Source organism: Electrona antarctica (assembly GCF_951216825.1).
Source record: "Electrona antarctica genome assembly, chromosome: 8".
NCBI classification, from domain to species: Eukaryota; Metazoa; Chordata; class Actinopteri; order Myctophiformes; family Myctophidae; genus Electrona; species Electrona antarctica.
Window position 1 is genome coordinate 1887510 of NC_136789.1, and position 19336 is coordinate 1906845.

The 19336-nt window shown below is 43.0% G+C and overlaps 2 protein-coding genes across 2 annotated transcripts; both read right to left on the reverse strand.

The window, feature by feature from the left end:
* Nucleotides 1-3029: 3029 nt before the first annotated feature.
* Nucleotides 3030-4916, reverse strand: LOC306928066 (P2Y purinoceptor 6; the record flags this gene model as incomplete). The annotated part of the gene is made up of 2 exons (XM_079507985.1): nucleotides 3030-3945; nucleotides 4444-4916. 2 exons carry the CDS (start codon nucleotides 4914-4916, stop codon nucleotides 3030-3032), a joined length of 1389 nt encoding a protein of 462 aa, XP_079364111.1.
* A 2335-nt stretch (nucleotides 4917-7251) lies between these two features.
* LOC306928592 (schwannomin-interacting protein 1-like) lies at nucleotides 7252-17232 on the reverse strand. The gene is made up of 7 exons (XM_079508826.1): nucleotides 17090-17232; nucleotides 15423-15650; nucleotides 14417-14544; nucleotides 13756-13834; nucleotides 12497-12613; nucleotides 11521-11638; nucleotides 7252-10536 (listed from the first exon to the last, which is right to left on the reverse strand). The coding sequence occupies exons 2-7, from the start codon at nucleotides 15645-15647 to the stop codon at nucleotides 10442-10444; spliced, it is 762 nt and encodes a 253-aa protein (XP_079364952.1). The 5' UTR covers nucleotides 15648-15650; nucleotides 17090-17232; the 3' UTR covers nucleotides 7252-10441.
* Nucleotides 17233-19336: the final 2104 nt, after the last annotated feature.

Consider the following 19336-nt stretch of genomic DNA (forward strand, 5'->3'; position numbering starts at 1 on the left):
CCCATGGCTTTTCCTACCACTGCTATGCCGATGACACCCAGCTGATCCTCTCATTCCCCCCCTCTGATACCCAAGTGGAGGCACGCATTGCTGCTTGTCTGGCTGACATCTCGGCGTGGATGTCGACAAACCACCTGAAGCTCAACCTGGACAAGACCGAGCTGATGTTCCTCCCGGGGAAGGGCTGTCCGCACCGAGACATGGCCATCACCATTGATAATGCTGTGGTGACCTCAACTCGGACTGCGAAAAATCTGGGTGTGACCCTGGACGATCAACTGACGTTCTCGGCAAACATCGCATCAGTGACAAGGTCCTGCAGATTCCTCCTCTACAACATCAGGAGGATTCGCCCCTTCCTCACGGAGAAGGCAGCCCAGGTGCTCATCCAGGCTCTCGTCATCTCCCGCCTGGACTACTGCAACTCCCTCCTTGCTGGTGCTCCGGCATCTGCCATCAGACCTCTGGAGCTTGTTCAGAAAGCTGCGGCTCGTCTGGTGTTCAACCGCCCCAAGTTCTCCCACACAACCATCCTTCTCCGTTCTCTACACTGGCTCCCCGTAGCGGCCCGCATCCAGTTCAAAACCCTGGTGTTAGCCTATAGGGCAGTGAAAGGAACAGCTCCTTCCTATCTCCGGGCTATGGTCGATGCCTACACCCCTGCCCGACCACTTCGGTCTGCCACCTCGGGGCGACTGATTGCCTCGTCACTCAAGGGTCCTTCTGGCCGATCCACACGGTCACGACTCTTTTCTGTTCTGGCCCCACAGTGGTGGAATGAACTCCCCACTGATGTTAGGACAGCAGAGTCACTGCCCATATTTCGCCGCAGGTTGAAAACCCACCTCTTCAGGAAACACTACCCTTCCTCTCTGCCTGACCTACTTGTTGTTAACTAGTTGTACGAACGTTTGTTTTCTATTGTTGTATTGTTTATTGGATCTTGTTTAGTCGATACACTTAATTGTTTTAGCTCATGCTCATTTGATTTAGCTATTTTGTCTCATCCGGTTAAGGAAATAGGTAGCTGATATATTGCACTTTTACCTTAGCGCTAGGTATACTCTTGGTTGCTTGTTTTTGCAGAAAATGCACTAAAGACTTCTGGTGATTAGTAGTTTTTGTTCCCTACCTATGTTGAATACACTTATTGTAAGTCGCTTTGGATAAAAGCGTCTGCTAAATGACTGTAATGTAATGTAATAGCCATATTAATTTATTAATAGTAGCCTACTACCTCACTGACCAATTTCATGTTGATGGGTACCGTACTGTTAGATAAACCTGTGTTGTAGGTTTAAGTCCCATAATTCCTCACAAGTTTCAATTGGAATCTATTTTAATATTTTTGGGGGTGTGTTCAAGTCCCATATGCAGTATGTGGGTTAGAGTCTTATTTGTTGTCTTATTTGTTGTCGTTCCGAGTTCTTCTGTTATTGCGGGTTTAAGTCCCATATCTGTATTTCTCTTTAAAGGTATATTCAGTGATTTCACTTAATTCAAATATCACTTCTTTTTTTGTTTTGTTGTGATAATCCTCCCTACTGTAGAGTGTGCTGGCCATATAAGGAGTTCCTCCTTGTTCCCAGTTAACCCCTGGGGGTCAAAAAACCTTAGGTTTTGTTTTTGGCTAGGTGGCCCAGCCTTCATCCAATCAGGATAGAGAGGGGCCATCCGCCAATCATGATCAAGCCGGGGGCGGACATTGGTGTGTGTGCTGTTGGCCTGTTGCGTGTATCCCCACTGTAGTGCGTGCATGAGCACATCTTGTTACTGGGGCGGACCGGGGGGGGGGGGGGGGGGGGGGGGGGGTTCCAAATCACCCAAATTACTGAATGCTTCTTTAAATGCATTTTGTATAGAAAGCACTTTAAATCATCTTTGTGTATGTGCTATATAATTAAACTGGCCTATTCTGTGCCTCTAAAGCCCTAACCACACCAAAGGGTCACCATGCAACTCCTTGGGTCCAAACGGTTGCAAGGAGTTAACGCTAAAACCGTCTTGACCCTTTGGTGTGGTTTGGGCCATTGAATTCCATGCGTTGAATCACTAGGGTGACGGGTCAACGTGGGTCAACGTGCAACAAGACATATCACACTGCAGGGACATAGCTAAAAAGGTCTTGACCCTATGGTGGTGACGTCAACACCTAACATAGTGAAGTGAAACTCAATATAAATTATTGATCTATTTACTTACTACTTTATAAAGTCCATAATCCATAATTCATATTTAAATGTAGCAATAGTTTCTGAGTCACTCCATTGCCAATAAAGTGCCAATAATCTCCAGATGTGTTTGTTGATGTTTATTCTATGGACCAATATGTGTGAGACAGCGAGAGCATGTGTGTCTGTGTGTTTATACTGTGACAGAGTGACGGACAGAGAATGTATGACTCAGCAATGACTTGAGGATGTTTTTAACCCCCGTTTAATGAATGAGCATTTTAGTTTTTCACCCAAATGTGTTTCCTTCAGATGAATGGAGAAGATCATTTACCTTCCAGAGCTGACGGCTTTTATTGGTCCACAGTACTTCATGTTAACCATAAGCAAGTTAACAATGGGGACACAAATCCAGAGCTAACGACAAACAATGAAGTGGGGGCAAAGTTCCTAGTACCACCACCCTGGAGACGGATTAAAATACAACACAGTGCAATGTCTTTTGAAGCAGGAATGCCCCCACCCCCAACCACATTTTAACATTTTCATATTTGTAGCATGAATTGTATTTATCACGTACAAACGAGACAATATATAGTCTATATCTCATCACTAATGATAAAAGTGCTGACATATTGTGTGTACAGGGGTTTAAAATAGATTTAAGACCCCTGCTTTGTCTAGGATAGCGGTTCTCAAAGTAGGTTCTGGGGACCCCCAGGGTTCCTTGAGGGGTTTCCCTTCCCTTAAAGGTCTGTAACTCTGAGAGTGTACAAATGGAACCAATTTGGTTCCATTTGTACACTCAGAGTTATGGGAGTCCTTGAAATTGAAAGGTTTGAGAACCACTGCTCTAATCTAGAAGATAACCCTTGAAGACTTGGACTCCATCTCCGTGCCCACCTCCCTTTCTGCTTCTACCTTCTCAGTCACCTCCTGATCCTCCTCTCCCACCCCCTCCTTCTTTAGGAGCTTCAGTGGCCACCAGAGGGACCCACTGCGGCGGTCCCGTCGGAGAGTGGGTCCTGCCAGCCAGCAGCAGCTGGTGCCATTGTCCCCCGTCAGGAAGTAAAGGAGAGCATTGAGCCAGGCATTGCAGGAGGCCAGTGGCCGGGTCACCTTGTAGCAGATGGAGACGGTCTTCATGGTGTTGCAGCCCCCGACTTGACCTCTCCGCATCAGCAGGAACAGCGTCCGGGTCACATGGAATGGCAGGAAGCAGAGGGCGAACAGTAGTGTGATGGTGATGATCGTCTTGATGGACTTCCTGCGACGGCGTATGTAGTGGGAGTGCTGCGAGCCAGATATGGACACCGAGGTCCTTTCCCTAGCGGCGTCATTTGACCCGTCTCCGGCCACCCCGTCCTCACCCCCTTCCACCGAACTGGGCGGAGAACGCAAGGTTCGAAATATTGTCCTGACCACCTGGGAGTAACACCAGGCGATGATGACAAAGGGGACAAAGAAGCCCAACAGGTGAAGGACGATCCCGTATGGGACATAATCGGCGAACTCCTTATCTATGGCGTCGTCCCAACAGTTCACATATCCCTGAGAGACGCCACCACTGATAGCGATGTTCCCACCCTCCCCCTCGGATCTGGTCATGTTCTCTCCTGAGACTCCCCCTCTCAGCACATAGCCAGTCTGGGCGAACCTGAAGATGGGGCACGTGAGGATGAAGACCACCACCCACACCAAAGCGCATGTCCCTTTCACCACTCTCCTGCTCTCCAGGGTGATGGTCCTCATTGGGTGGCAGATACCCAAATACCTGTGGACAGAGGATCATGTCTGAGGTCACTCTGCTTCTACTCAATCATAATGTTGCTAACATTTGTTATTTCGTCTTATGGTTACAGAGACTGCCAGGTAGACAAAGGTTCACAGGTTTTATCCCTGCAAGCCAGGCCCTGTGGCTATGTCCTGTAGTAAAGATGTTGGATCCCTACTGTCCTTTTTTCCCCAGTATACCTCAAAGTGAAAGGCAGGTTTTGTGTTAGTGACCTTAGGGGCAATACAGGTTTCATTCATTCATTCACAGGTACACTTTGTGGCCTTTTCTTTGGACCAGAATTGTTGACATTTTGGCTCTGTATCCTCCACTGAACTTTTGGAAGTACAAAGCGAAAATGTCAACCTGTTTCTTCTAACGAAAGACTGACTTGGGACAACAGACTGCATTCACACATTGAATTCCTTTTAGGATGATGACATTTGTGTGTAAGTGTGCATGCCAACTTGATAACAGGGGGAATTCAAGGCGCCCTACCTGTGGACGGAGATGCAGGTGAGGAAGAAGATGGAGCAGTAGAGGTTGAAGTAGAACAGGAAGCGGACGAGGCGGCACATGAAGTCCCCGAACACCCAGTGGTCGCGGAGCACATAGCTGGCCACCAGGAAGGGCAGGGAGAGGCCGTACATGAGGTCGGTGGTGGCCAGGTTCACCATGTAGATCAGCGAGGTGTTCCAGCGCCGCCGGGCGCCACCGTGCCCTCGTCGGTGGCAGCAACCGCCGCGGTGCCGGCAGGAGCGCAGGAGGACCACCGAGTTGAGGGTCAGGCTGAAGAGGAAGGTGAGGGAGTAGCACACGGGCAGGAAGACATACTTGTAGGATTCGTCGATGCTGCAGGCGGGGGTGGACAGAGGTGGGGCGGGGATTGTGCCAGAGGTGTTGGGGTGGAGGATCCCTGACAACGTGCCAGCACTACCAGGTGTGGCGTTGGAAGCTTGGTTCAACCCCATGATATCTGACCGCTATTTGGGGCTATTCTGAAGTGGCTTGTCATGTTCACGCTCTGCTCTCATTGCAGCCTAGTCAGGGCAAATTCTGTCATTACTGTCTCTCTGTCTGTCTATTTATCTATCTATCTATCACTCTCTCTGTCATTGGTGGAGTATTACTCCACTGTGCAGTCCGTTCCTCAGATAAGTTGTGTACTGTGACAAGGGGGAAAAAAACACGGTCATTAGTTTGGAAACACTCTCAGAATGTACTGCATGTGTTTTGCTGATGAAGAGTATGTCTCGGACTATTAGTCCCTCAATCATTAACACAGTTTTCCGGAAACCTCCCTCAACTCATGTAGGCCTACCTATATGTAGTATGTTCCAGCACTAAGCTACTTTGACCATGGTTAAATTCAAGCTCATGTTTTGGAATAAGGTCACTGACTGTTTCGCAACATAAGAATCCCTATACTGTAATTGCAGAGAGGCATTCTGGTCATAAACGGAATCACTTGAAATGGTGAGAATTTGTCGTGGTGACAATGGAGACACATTTAACAGTGAATAACATTCACGTGGCAAGACAACTGTATGTCACATACAGTGCAACAGGACAGTACATGGCTGTTCTTTAGCAACAATTCTTTAGCTGTGTGCAGTTGAACAGTGGGGCATATCTCATGGATGCAGCTGTAGAGGAATGTTTGTGTGTGTACTATAGTTGTAGACCACCGTGTGGTACACTGGTCAGTGGTCAAGTGTACAACAAGGAAGTTATACTGGGGGAGAAATGTGTTTTTGAGAACTTATGTTCCAAGGTCCATTTTACTGCACCAATGCCTGAAAATAAAATGTGTATGAATGAATGAACGAATGTATAATGCATATTTGTGGAGTGATAAATATGAGTAAAGGGATATGTATTGATACAGTATATCATATGTCGAGCACATTCTCAGTATATTATGTACTATAACGAATTCAACTTGATACTTCTCTGCCGTATCCTTTTACACAAATCACTGTGTTCTGTATAGTCGCTCAGTACCTTGTAACTCTTGTAATGAGCTTTATAAATAATAACGTTTACTTACTTAGAATGCCATGTCTGAGCCTGGATCAAAACAAAATGATGTGTATGCACTAAATGTTTCCCTCCCAGTTTACATTAAAGATGTTAATAACAGGGGAATTCCACTGAACACCAAGTTGACATGAGTGTAAGCGACTAAAACACAGACCCCCACATACACTCACATTCAGAGGCATAGTTTAGCGTAAACTACGGTAAGCGGTTACCTGAAGATACTCCTGTCCAGAAGAGGTCATTTACAGCATATATCTCGTCCTGCCTTTCCACAGTGGATGTAGCTATAAACGTCTCGGTCCAGAGCTAAGGGTCTCGGGCCCAATCCACTGACCTTCAGTGTGGCTGTAAATAATTGATCACCATTCATTCAGTAAGAACTGCAGGAATGAAACCCAATACAAGAAGCTGCAGGGACTCTGATCATGTCATCACTGCAGTGCTGAATCCAACAGAGTGGAAGGTACATGGTTTAATTAATACGTTAACAATGCTTTCTATTGTTGGTTCACTCATGAATGCTGATGCTTTGAGGGTATGGTATCTTATTAAATTAACCAGTTCGTTTCCTAAACTTAGACATGTATTCACCATTTTTATACATAGCCTACTGTATACAAGACACATTTTTATGAAAATTAAAACTTTAAGTTATTACTTATTAGTGAAGTAGACTCAACACGTTCTTATTCTTACAGAACTGAAAATGATTAAATCTAGTTGTTGAAGGATAGTTATTACTCAACATGCATTTAGATGATATGAATTAATTGCAGAATAGTATCAATGTGCCCTCTTTCTGTGATCTTGCTTGAGGCTGTCAGATCAAAATGTTTGCACAAATTACAAAAAATTATAGATTGATAACAGAGTACAGTTCAACTCGGGGGTCAGGTGCACTAATTCACTTACCTACTTCTGTAGTTACAAGTGGTTTGTTGTCCTTTCAAAAATGAAAACGTCTCCAGGGATTGCTCTGTTGTCTCAGTCACCCATTAGCTAAACGACTATGGAAGAAACTGCATCAGTAGCTGCTTGTCTGTTTCATCTCCAACACAGATCATAGGTTGTAAAGAAATCAATCCTTCGTGTTCCTCCCCCTCTCTCCCTCTCCCTCTCTCTCTCTCTCTGGGTCAGTCATCCCGAACACTGTTGCCCCCCCATCCTCATCCCTCGTTTTGTCACTGTTTGTGTGCTTCATTAACACCAAGCTTGTCAACTGACATCCACAAACACAAAAATGACAAGCGTCATGATGTTTATTTAAGCGTGCAGTGATGTGTGCTCAAGCATCAAAAGACAATCCCAGGTCAAGCAGCACATATAGGTAGCAGTGGTATGAATAAACAAAGCAAGGGCAAGAACGTTAAATAACCCTATGACGTTTATTGAACATAAAATAATTCAGATAAAAATAATGACTGAAAAGATACTTAAAGATAACTTTTTTAGGTAAGTACAAAAGTCCAATGCCCTTAACACTAACCTATTTCTCTTTCATGATTATTAGGCTATATGACCAAACATCAGTGGACAAGCAAATCATGGTCATTGATTGGTTGCTCCATCCTAATAACATTCTCCACTATATTATGGGATGGATTTTCACAAGTTGGAACAACATTGCTGCTGCAATTAATTAGCTTACATTCATTCAACCATAGCCACAAGAGCAATAATAGTGAGGTCAGACACTTCGGCGATTAGACCCTATATACAACACCTTATTCCAGAGATGTTTGATAGGGTTATGGTCAGGGCTCTGTGCAGGCCAGACAAGTTCTCCCTCACTCATCTCAACATCAAAACATTTCTGTATGGGAGACATGGGGTGAATGTCATTCTGCAAACTATTGCCACGAAATTGTCTAGAACAGTGGTCCGCAAATGTTTTTAATCCAAAGGACTCCCATAACTTTGAGAATGTACAAATGGAAACACAAAAATGACGGCGGTAGCTCAGGGGTAGAGTGGCTGGATGGCAACCGCAAGGTTGCCAGTTCGAACCCGGGGCTCCCCCAGAGTTAGTGTCAAAGTGCCCTTGAGCAAGACACTGAACCCCTAATTGCTCCTGATGTGTTGGTTGGTGCCTTGCATGGTTTCCGCCGCCATCGGTGTATGAATGGGTGAATGTAATGCACAATCTATGTAAAGCGCCTTGGATAAAGGCGCTATATAAATGCACCATTTACCATTTAATGGAAATCACAAAATAGGTATAGTTTTTAAGTAAGGCACAAGATCACACAAAGAGGTGAGTAGCAGCATCCTGTCTCCTAATCTGGTGGTACTTAAATGGTAAACAGTTATGATAGTGGACACTTCCCATATCACTGTTGAAACCACAGATGATACCGCTTTTATTAAACCAACTTTAGAAGTGCTGTAAGCCTGTATCTCAACACGGTCTCTGCCTTCAGACCTTATTTTCAGAACAATGCCCTTGCAATAGTGTAATACATTTTCATCACGGACGGGGTTTGTAGGTTTCAACAAAACCTGGTCATCCTCTTAAAGATCACGTAAACCTTCAGTTCAAGTAACACAAGTAAAATGTCTGCTCTAAAATACATGTTTTGTAACCTATCCATAGGTCCCTCCTAAAATAGAACAGCTATCTCAAAGTTGACAAATAGTACTTAAATTTCTATTGACTGACTGGCATCGTGGACCTTTGTAGCAATATATTACATTCAAATTATTTTCATAATAAGTATAATGAGTAGATTATTCCCTTGTGATAAGTAAACGATTATGAAATGAATGATCAAAACCCAACACAAAACCTTTGTATGGAACCATTAAAGAACAGCTTAATCAAAAGATGGCATTATTAAAGTTATTAGGCATTACTGTTAGGTCTGATATGGCTAAGATCCTAAAAGTTAGCATTTCTAGTTCTGAAATCTGAACCAAACAAAATAAAGAGGAAAAAGAAATCTATTTAACCTCTTACACAGTCTATACTATAAGTGGAGTATTCCCTTGTTATAGTAACAATAAGTTATGTACTAAATAAAAGAAAGCACAATAAAACTTGTGGAAAGCTGGTATCTCTCATTTTTATATAAATGATTGTCTGGATTTACTCAAGCAGGCTGAATGCCCAAATCTAATTTTATGATCTTATGTGATAGTGTGGCAGGGAAGGTCTCTATGAGGCACAAATCATGTCTGTGTATCTGTGTTTTGGCAAACACAAGTTGAAATGAGGTGGTTCCAGGGGGTCACCAGTTAATGATTATAGTTAGGAACCGAATGGATCCTTATGGATCTGTAACTCTGAGAGTGTAACAAATGGACCATCACAGGTCCATTTGGAAAGATTTGTGCATTCTCAGAGTTAAATGAATACTCATGATGTTACAGTGCACATTGGTCCAGAGATAAAGGCCTAATGCATATCAAACTGTGGAAACTGTGTTAAAACGTTTGAGAATCAGCCACTGGTTGCTTGGTCACTAATAGGAACATTGCAGACGGTTTTGGTTCAAAATGCACAACCCTCTGCTGAAAAAAGACCGATCACTTTAGTTGTTCCACTCTCGCTGGGATGTCTTTGCATTTTGATAATTGAGACTGTATATTGTGTTGTTGTCCATCATGCCTTTCGTTTCAACAATGTCAGAGGATTTCCTGAAGAGTGCAGGAGGAAGCCTTCACTTTCCATCACACTCAAAAAGTCACGTCACAATCACCTCCTCCTTTTCCCTAAAGGACCCACTCTCTTCCTGTGATCTGACGTCCTACTCCAGAACAAAGGGAAATCACACATTCATCTCCCAAGCTCGGTCGAGTGTTGCTGTGCACTTCTGTGTTGTTTGGCACTGTTGTGTGGCGTAAACTGCACAGCACAATCTTTGCCAGGGTTAGGAGCCCATTCCCTTTCTATATGGACCTGTAACTAACAGCAATTGTCCTGGGTTCCCTTCTCACTGGCACTATTGATCAAATGTACAGTATGTAGCCATTTAAGGCACATTGAATGTCCACCAGATGGCACTTTAGAGCTATATAAACATGTTTTACTGTTCCTGTTATGTTCCATTGAAAGCAAGATTAGACATTTTATTAATCTACTAGCCCATTGCAAATGGCTTCCATAGCCACTAGGCTAGCGAAATAGTGTCTTCATTAGCCAGAATTTAACCGTGGCTATAAATGGATGTGGCATGGATATGGCTGTCACTAATGCTTAAACTGCAAACTGGAGTGGAATGGCCACTCATGTGTTTATAGAAATGTAACCTGAATATCCAAGTTTAACACACCTCATTGTTCCACTGAGGACTATAAACCACCAGGTCAATCACAAGTCAAGCATTGTTTGGCCAAAGCAATAACAACCTGGTCCTCATGCTGGTTCCACAGTGGCCACACATCCATGTTGGCGGCAAGGGAGCTTGATGGTTCTGTGTTGGCTTACTAGACTTGGTAGCAGGTGATCCTGGTGCTACGTCATGTCCTGTACGTCCAGAAGCATGGCGTCCTGTTTGGTCCTCAGCTGGTCTCGCACCAGCAGGTGGGCCACCAGCTCAGAGCTCAGGTCTAAAAGAGGAGAGAGATGGGGATGGAAGTGTTTGAGAAAAATAAGGTTTCATATGTTGTGTGCTCTATACATTAACACCTTGGAGGCGCAGGACGGAGGTCACCGCCAAGTTCAAGTGCACGATCATTTGCCCGAGACGGAGATTGATTAATCTCCGTCAAATTAGTGCCACGTCATCGAAAATGTTCCCTGCCTATTTAGCTGACGACAACGAAAATCGTAAAACATTCATAACTCTATCTCTAGATCTATGATCATTCTAAATCATCCCGTCTAATTATGAAAAAAGATCCTGTGTTTGACGGCCCTCCGCTGTCCAGTCGCGATAGATTTATTATTACCTCCCGTTGTTGTCGATCGACTCTAGAGTGGTGTGGCTATTAGCTGCTACACACACATTCACAACAACATCCGGTCCGTCGGTAAAAGTGGTCCGGGCGCTATAAATGATGGGCACATTTTATTAATGGATTAAATAGGTCCGGGCCCTCAAGGTGTTAACATATGGTTGTTAGGATAACTGTTGATAGACAAGACAGTACATATTATATTCACTATGCTCTACACAACATATAGTATTACTTAATGACTGCAATGTACATGCATTCATTCAGAGACCCACGTTAGGGAAGCAGTAGGACCCGATCAGGTTTCATTTTCTACTACAAGACAACAAGCAAAACAACATTGTAAAATCCTCAATTGAACTCAGTGCCTTATAAACATAATTCATGCTTATTATGAGGATGTTAAAATAAATTGTTGTACACTCTTGGGTGCCACAGGTGCACCTGTGCGCTGCTCCAATCTGCACCAAACTTGGCACAAACACTGTTCAGGGGTCTGCCATGTCTGCCATGTGTGGCCCCCAGAGGCCACGTTAGGGTCCCCGGGGGCCACAGGCACACCATTGCTCCAATGTGTATGCGTGCGTGCAAGTGAAGTTGTGTGTGTTTGCATTACGTGAATGCATGTTTGCATACTTTGTATGTCCTGTTGGAGTGATTCCTTGAGGCCAACCAGCTGCTGCGCTGAATAGTTCTGTAGCTCACAGTGCTCCAGACGCTTCCGTTTGGCCACAACACTGCTGCTCGCCAGATTCTACACACACACACACACACACACACACACACACACACACACACACACACACACACACACACACACACACACACACACACACACACACACACACACACGTCCAAATGCACAAGGAAATGCACACAAAGAGATTGACTTCATCTGGAAAACCTAACATAAATCTTATGTTTAAGAAACAATAATCTTATGCCCTACATACAGTTATTTCTCGCTCTTCCTCTATTCTATCTCTACACTTACATTCGTTTTCCAACCTTTTTTCCCTATTCATGTGTTAGAATTTGTTAGAGTTTGTTTGTTAGATTTTTTGGGCCCACCATGAATCTCTTTCCCACATGTAATCCATAACATACAGTAGCTGTATTAAAAAACTAGAAAAGTGCGCTCCTTGGAGTGCATGTCATCACCAGGCCGGGTTACCTATCCAGGGCAGGGCCCACAAACCCAAATTCATTTATAGCCAATCGGAATGGATTGGTATATGAAAAATATATGTGATTCGTTGATCACATAACTCCAGAAATAATATATACCAATTTGCGTGGATCTTGGACACAATTTGTAGGGGGGTTAGGGTTTGCAAAAATAGCAATGTGTTGTGAGTTTGTAGATCTGCTATTGTTTGCTATTTTAGTTTGTTTTGTCTTGAAAATATTCACCAATAATGACGTGCCCCAACTCCCCCCTCCCCAAATTGATTATTTTATTAAAATCGATTAGTTCACAATTAACTGCACCCCTAATTTACGTAAATCAACACCAGCTCCTATTACCACATTACGCCAATGTGGAATGTCGGCAGTGGATTTGCAGCTTTCAGTGCAAATGGAAAAAGGGCTTCTGAAACGTCCTACTCACCTCCTCCTTCTGTCTTTCTTCATTCCACAGTTTATCTCTCAGAGCCCTCAGAGCCACTACTACTTCCTGCTTCAGACCAGAAGGATGGTAACCATTACAACCTCTCCCCGTGGAAACCTGGCCAAGACATCGTACAGTTAGCAGCCATGAAAATAAAAGAACAGTGAAATAAAGCACTGGTTCTCAACTGTTTTTTCTTTGTTGGGCCCGGACACCGGTTTTCACAAGCCATTGAACAGGGTGTTTTCCAACCTGAAGTCTGGGTAGGAAAGAGCACGCAGGGTTTGCGAGACCTCGGTCTCAGGTAGTCAGGAAATAAGATTTTGAAAACATGTTGCACAAAATCATAACTAACTTTCTAAAATAGATCATCTGAATCTATAGAAGCATTTATTCTATCTGCATATCTAGCCCTCACTCCAAAATGGACATAATGGTCTTACAGTTTGAGCTCTGGTCCCAGAGTGCTGTTCAAGGGGGAATACTCCGCTCCTTATATGTAGTTAAGAACGGAAGGGCCAAATGATAAGGACCAACTTCCCCACAGGGATCAATAAAGTATAATATTACAGCTTGTGACCAGCATTAGAGATTCTGTTTTCATCCATTATCACTAGCAGTAGAAAGAAAAAAGTCAGAGAAATATTAAATGTGTGTGTGTGTGTGTGTGTGTGTGTGTGTGTGTGTGTGCGTGCGTGCGTGCGTGCGTGCGTGCGTGCGTGCGTGCGTGTGGTTTCCTAGAACATCTGCCAACCCACTTTGTGATAGCAAACGACTGGCTGACACAGAAATAAAGGTCTATGAAGAAAGACGTTTCTCGCATTCCAGCCACCAAAGCAGGGAACTGTAGGCTGAACTGGTGCTCTCTGAGCAGAGCAACATTGACAGGAAACTCTGGGAAAGGCTTCAGGATTATTGTTAAACCTTAAGTAAAGCCCAGTAATGTTTATTGCCTGATATCTGTGTGCTCCAGTGCTTTACTGCAGATCAAGTTTTTCTGGAGTTGTTTGTCCTCTTCTTGCTGTTATTGAATCTGTTGAAAACACTCCACTGACTTTGTTTACATAGTGATTTGCTATGAATGCTCTGTGTACACACTCATATATTGCTTCATGGGTTAACCTTGTGGTTTCCATATTGTACGAATAATATGCAGATATCAAGTTTTGAGCAAATGTGAATATGCGCTGATTAAAACTAACTAACTATGGTATTTTAATTTCCGGGATGATGTGGTGGAGATCAGTCCAAACCCTGACCTTTTTATGGGCTCCCTCATCTTCTTCACTGTCGCTGTCGTTGATGAAGCACAGCTGTAGGTTTCTGTGATTGTGAAATCTGTGAACACAAGAAACGCAAAAACACATGACATTCCTAAATGATATTGCAATATTTTGTATGAAAGTCAACCATAATAGTTTTTTTTTGTCTTTCTATCCATTTTTATGTATTAAGTTATCTGTGCTATTAATTTGTTGTCGTTATTATGTCCTGATCATGGATGTACAATTTTTACCTTGATTTGTGTGTCAGTTTGCACCATTTCTGCCTATTTCATATCTGTGTTTGCATTTCAAGTGAAGCATGTCGAGTTTCAGGGGGGCTGTATAAAAAGGGCTATGCAAATTACTTTTTTTACTTTACTTCAGTGAGATTGCAAGAAAGGGAAAAATAAGTATTTTCTGGTCCCCGGGGGAGGGGAAATTGCCTTTTCTGCTTCACCCAGCAGATGGCTGCGATGAGAGCGCGGGGGGGGGGGGGGGGCAGTTGGGCCAGCCAATGGTTGAACCTGTGACCTTCCGATTCCCAGACGACCTCTCTACCCACTCAGCTACAGCTGCTGCCAGCGGCCCCCTCTTAAAGTGTTCATTGCACTTTTGCACAGTCACTGTCTGATTATTCTGAATTGTCCTTCATTACCTAGACGTAACTCTACATCTCGGCGTGTCCTCCTCATCCTCCTCCTCCCAGTTGGCTCCCCACAGCCTCCATTGCCTGTCCTCAGCTCCGCCCCCTGACTGGGTCCTCAGCTCTATGCCACCTCCACTCTGGAGGACAGGAGAAGAGGGGCAAGGAAATCAAGAAAAGGTCAAGCCACATGTAGGCTATTAATCACTTTGAACAATGCTGTCTCTGTTACCATGTGCTTGACAGGGCGCTGAAGCACATGCAATCAGCATTGCCGTGGCCTTGCAGAAGCACAGAGGCTGTCCTATAATTGAAAGGTCCCAGATTTGATTGCCGTCACAACAGCCAATTATGTGTCAGTCCAACAAACAAGTGCCTTTGATGAATGAGTTAATTGGGATTAGATTTATAATTCACTTTTTAGGTGAGAATCGTGACTTCATGTCTTTGCAGCTTAATCATTTTTAACCCTGAGAGTGTACAAAATACAAATGTAGCCAAATGGACACTTAGGCTGTATGTCTGACTGTCCACAAGTGTTTCTTCCCAGCTTAAGACACAAGGTGCTCAACTAAAAACGCTTTAAAACGCCCAAATTGAAAATATTTCAACTCTCAGCAAGCTGATAAACGCCAGATGTAAATGTGCAGTGCAGAATAGGGTAAATACTTATTATTTACCCTAATATTATTTTCCTTGAAATGCCAGAAGCGGCACCAGGTGCTGAGCATCTGCGGTGCTGAGCATCTGCGGTGCTTGTTCACAAACTTCACATCAACATATTGACATGGCCCGGAGTTCAAATGTTTTCAACTCTGTGTGTTTGGAAGTGTTTTGAGCGGAGTGCCCAGTGACGGCTCGTCTATATGTCTCTTCGTCCCCCACCCTGAAAGATTTGCCACCACTGATTCAACTTTGGATAAAAGGCTTTGGTATGCCTTACAGGTCCATTTGTTTAGACTTGTTTAAAACTGAGGATTTTACTGTGTAACATCCCTGGTATCTATTTAGGGCTGACCTTTGACCGTTCCTTCCGTTCTTGTTCCTGTTTCTCAAGCTCTGCGATCCGCAGGGTTAGATCCTCCCAGTGCATGATGGGTGGTTGGTTCTGCTCTTCACAGGAGCCTGCAGCAGCACTCTGCTGATGATCAAGTCCCTTCTCATCTTTCTCTTCATCCTCCTTGGGATGATCATCACTCTCTTTTTCCTCTGAGCTTTCTTTCTCCTTGGTTCCTCCCTCCATTCTCTGAAAAGGAAAAGAACGTTGGCAGAGAGGTGTAGCGCCCAGGATTACATTAGTTGACACTGGGTGAAAAAATGGGTTGCAAAATCGTGTGATAAAATGTAAGGAAAGGTAAGGAAAGAAAAGAACGTTGGGATTAATTAAGTGATGAGGAAGAATTGATTGATTGATTGATTTAGTAATAGTTTGCAGAATTACAGTACATTTCAAGTACAACTCAATACAATAACTGTTAACTGTGAGTGGACGACACCATAAAGCATTACACTTGTTTACAATAGGGCCCACCATTTTCAATTCATCAAAACATTTAGAGACGTACGAATATACACAACTATATAGTCAAAACAGGAAATCATCATAGAGGAGGTAAAAAGGGAAAAGAAACATATGCAGTGATGAGTGGGTGGGGGATTCAGATTTTACGGGGGCCAGTTTTGAATTGCAGCCGTCCGTAGGTGCCCTTTGAGAGCAGTTTTGAAGGAGTCAAGGGATTCGCATCTCTTAATGACTGTTGGTAGGGCGTTCCACATTTTGGTGGCATAGGAGCGAACTGAATTTAGTCCCTTGTTTGTGCTGAATCTGGGTTGCACATGGTTTGTTGAACTCCCTCTGGTGTTGTGGGTGTGGACTTCGTTGACATTAAGGAAGTATTTAGACAGGTACATGGGTATCTTGGTGGTGTATAACGAATCTTGTGGACCAGACCCATTGCAAGATGCAAAACGGTGGGTTTGGGGAGTGAGGCCAAGTAATAGCCTGACCAGTTTGTTTTGGGAAGTCTGGAGCCTTGTTGAAGGGTTATGCCTATACCTACTACAGCCTATGACAGTTAATAATAATAATAATAATAATAATAATAATAATAATAATAATAATAATAATAATAATAATAATAATAATAATAATAATGTAATAATAATGTAATGATAATATTATTATTATTATTAATAATAATAATAATAATAAACCAAGGCTATGTTGGTCTCTATTCTCCATCAGAATATGAGCCAGCTATAGCGTTTCATTTGAGTAGCCTATACGTGTTAATTTAGCAACCTAATCAAATCTTTATCTGCTCATTTACATGAATTAGCCTAATTGTAAACCAGCGCACGCCTACACAGCTACACTTCTGTAAAAGACCAACTTCTGCTATTCCGCCGTAAGATGGTGTCGCGCTCCGAAAACAGTCAATAGTGCGACGCGTTGTGAGCTTGTAGATCTGCGCGCGAGTCGACACCGCGTGTACGAGGAATAATATGTAATGGCAGTATTTTATTGCGATACATTTTAGCATTTCGTCCCATATCGTCCAGGGAGGGACCCCCAGAGAGACCCCAATGAACGCTCCTCTTCTCTACTCCGATAACAGAACACAGCAGAATGAATGTTGTTATTTACAAAGTGGAAGTTTGCAGACAACATTTAACATTACCTACCTATTCATATCCAAGCATGCCTTAGCTCCTCTGACATTGTTTTTCCTCCTTTCCCCTGTCCGTTCTCAAAACGTGCGTTTTTAATCATCATCACATCGCTATAATTTGTCAAATTAAAAGACTTGTTATTATGAAACTCTTCCTTCCAGAAGTCAAGGAAACACCCCTCTTGAAGGCAACCCCTTCCTCCCTCCTTCTCTCTCCAGCTCCCCTCCTCCTCTTCTCTTCTGGTCTCAGTCTGTTCCCACTTTTAACCTCCTCTGCTATTTGGCCCTATGCAATGCAACGCACACACTGTCCCATCCAGACTCAGAGCGCCTTTCATGACTGCTAAAATGTCCCGTTTGGCGACGCCCAGGCCAGGATTCCTTGAATGATTGACATTGCATTGTTGTTGCATGTACATTGTCTCAGGTATTGTATTGGAAAGAAAGTGCGCGGACGGACGGGTGGCTTTGTGGTGGCCTGGCTGGGATTTCTGATGAAACAATGTTTAGGACACAATGATGTCTGTGCCCTGAAAGGGTTAACAATGAGCTTCGTTCTGGGTGTCCAGTTTCACAATTTTTGGAGATGACGACTCAAAACAGATGGGAGATTTCTGTCCTGTGTGGGAGATGAGAGGAGCAGATAGTTTGTAGGATGAGGCACAACACATCTCAGATAAACACATGGGTAAAAACGACTAACCGCAGTATGGAAGAATACACTAGTTCATTGTAGCCTAGGCAGGCTACTTTACAAGCAAGCAACAAGTGCTCAGGGACGACCAGCCGGACAACGATCCCACTGAGCAGAGCTTAAACGCTGTAACAATCTATTTCATTCTTCAAGTTCAACATTGTAATTATTAATTCTATTATCCTTTTTGCCTATAGGCTATAGACTTCATCTGATTTTGTGGCCTGGCTGATATCGAATAGAACAGTTAATTGTTTTAATTTAATAATAACAATAACAATAACAATAATAATAATAATAATATTACACAGCGGCACATGTGTATGTGGCTACTGGCTAGTCAATATGCCTATAGTCAATATAACAGTAAGACGCCCTGAGGGGTCTGAGGTGACATACTGTGTGTCATAGGCTCAATATGTCAGTTTGTCACCTCCCCCTTCACATTCAGTAGACCCTGTGATCTTTTGTGGACAGATGTAATTTCTTGGGGTCTAGTAGGGCTATAGTAAATAATAAAAAAATAAATCGCTATACAATTTTGTAAAAAAGAAAATACATATTTAGATTTTAGCCCCATGTTCGAATACCCCATGCCCATGTCAAAAATAGCTAAAATCGCTAAAACGAAAGAAAGCAGCAAATGAAAAAAATAATAAAAAATAACACTCATCTTTTACTTTCTCTAATAATAACCTAAAACATGAACCTTGGTTGAAAAAAACTAAAGTTGTCCTTTAATATTTTGTCTTTCCGCTCTTCTATTGAGACATTTAGATCATGTCAAAGGTCATGTTTCAGTCTCACCTAGATCTAGGATCTGACACAAATTTTAACCTGAACCTGAACAATTTATCCCCAGCCGGTAAACATGTCAGCAGGAAACCAGGTTCAAATCCGGGGTTACATATAGTGCTGCTTTAATACAAAATAGAACTTTATCCTACAAATCCCAGTCTCTGGTTTTCTCATCAGTAAAGATCTGTAACCTAACGGGTTGCGAGTGTGAATCCATGATATGCTTTGGTGAATCAGCAAGTTTATTCCCTTCAAGTATAGGCCTACTGTGGTGTGTGGTGACAATAAAAATAAAGGGTCAATTTCTGTAATTTATTTATTATTAAATCATTTTAACCTACACTTCCTTGAGGTCCCCCTGCAGGGCCAGGTTCTCCCCTCATTTTTGTCCGGACTCCTCCATCTCTTTGCCTAAAATAGCAGATCTACAAGCTCAATCAATGCAATGTGAGTTTGTAGATCTGCTATTATAATATGACTCAAGTGGTTATATTATAAATTATAATCTTTACTTTACATATAGCCTACATCAGATGGATTATCTCAATCCTGATGTTAGTGATAGCTTTGAACTGATATTTTATATATTCTTTATTAGCCTGTCATGCTCATCTGAATTGTTAGAAGGTCCAAAAGGAGGTTGTGTTATAGTTCTAATCAGGGTATAATGTTTATTTTATTTAACATGCAGATTACTGACAAACATGAAGTCATGTTTCACGATGCACTCAGTCTAGTAGGCGTTAGTGCACCGGTGAACTACTGTTG

Excerpts from the sequence above, each read along its gene's own strand:
- LOC306928592 (XM_079508826.1), bottom strand. The coding sequence starts at position 15,647 with ATGGAGGGAGGAACCAAGGAGAAAGAAAGCTCAGAGGAAAAAGAGAGT. Across the intron at positions 12,614-13,755 it reads ATGAGGGAGCCCATAAAAAG|GTTTCCACGGGGAGAGGTTG; the intron begins GTCAGGGTTTGG and ends TGTCTTGGCCAG. Across the intron at positions 11,639-12,496 it reads AAGAAAGACAGAAGGAGGAG|AATCTGGCGAGCAGCAGTGT; the intron begins GTGAGTAGGACG and ends GTGTGTGTGTAG.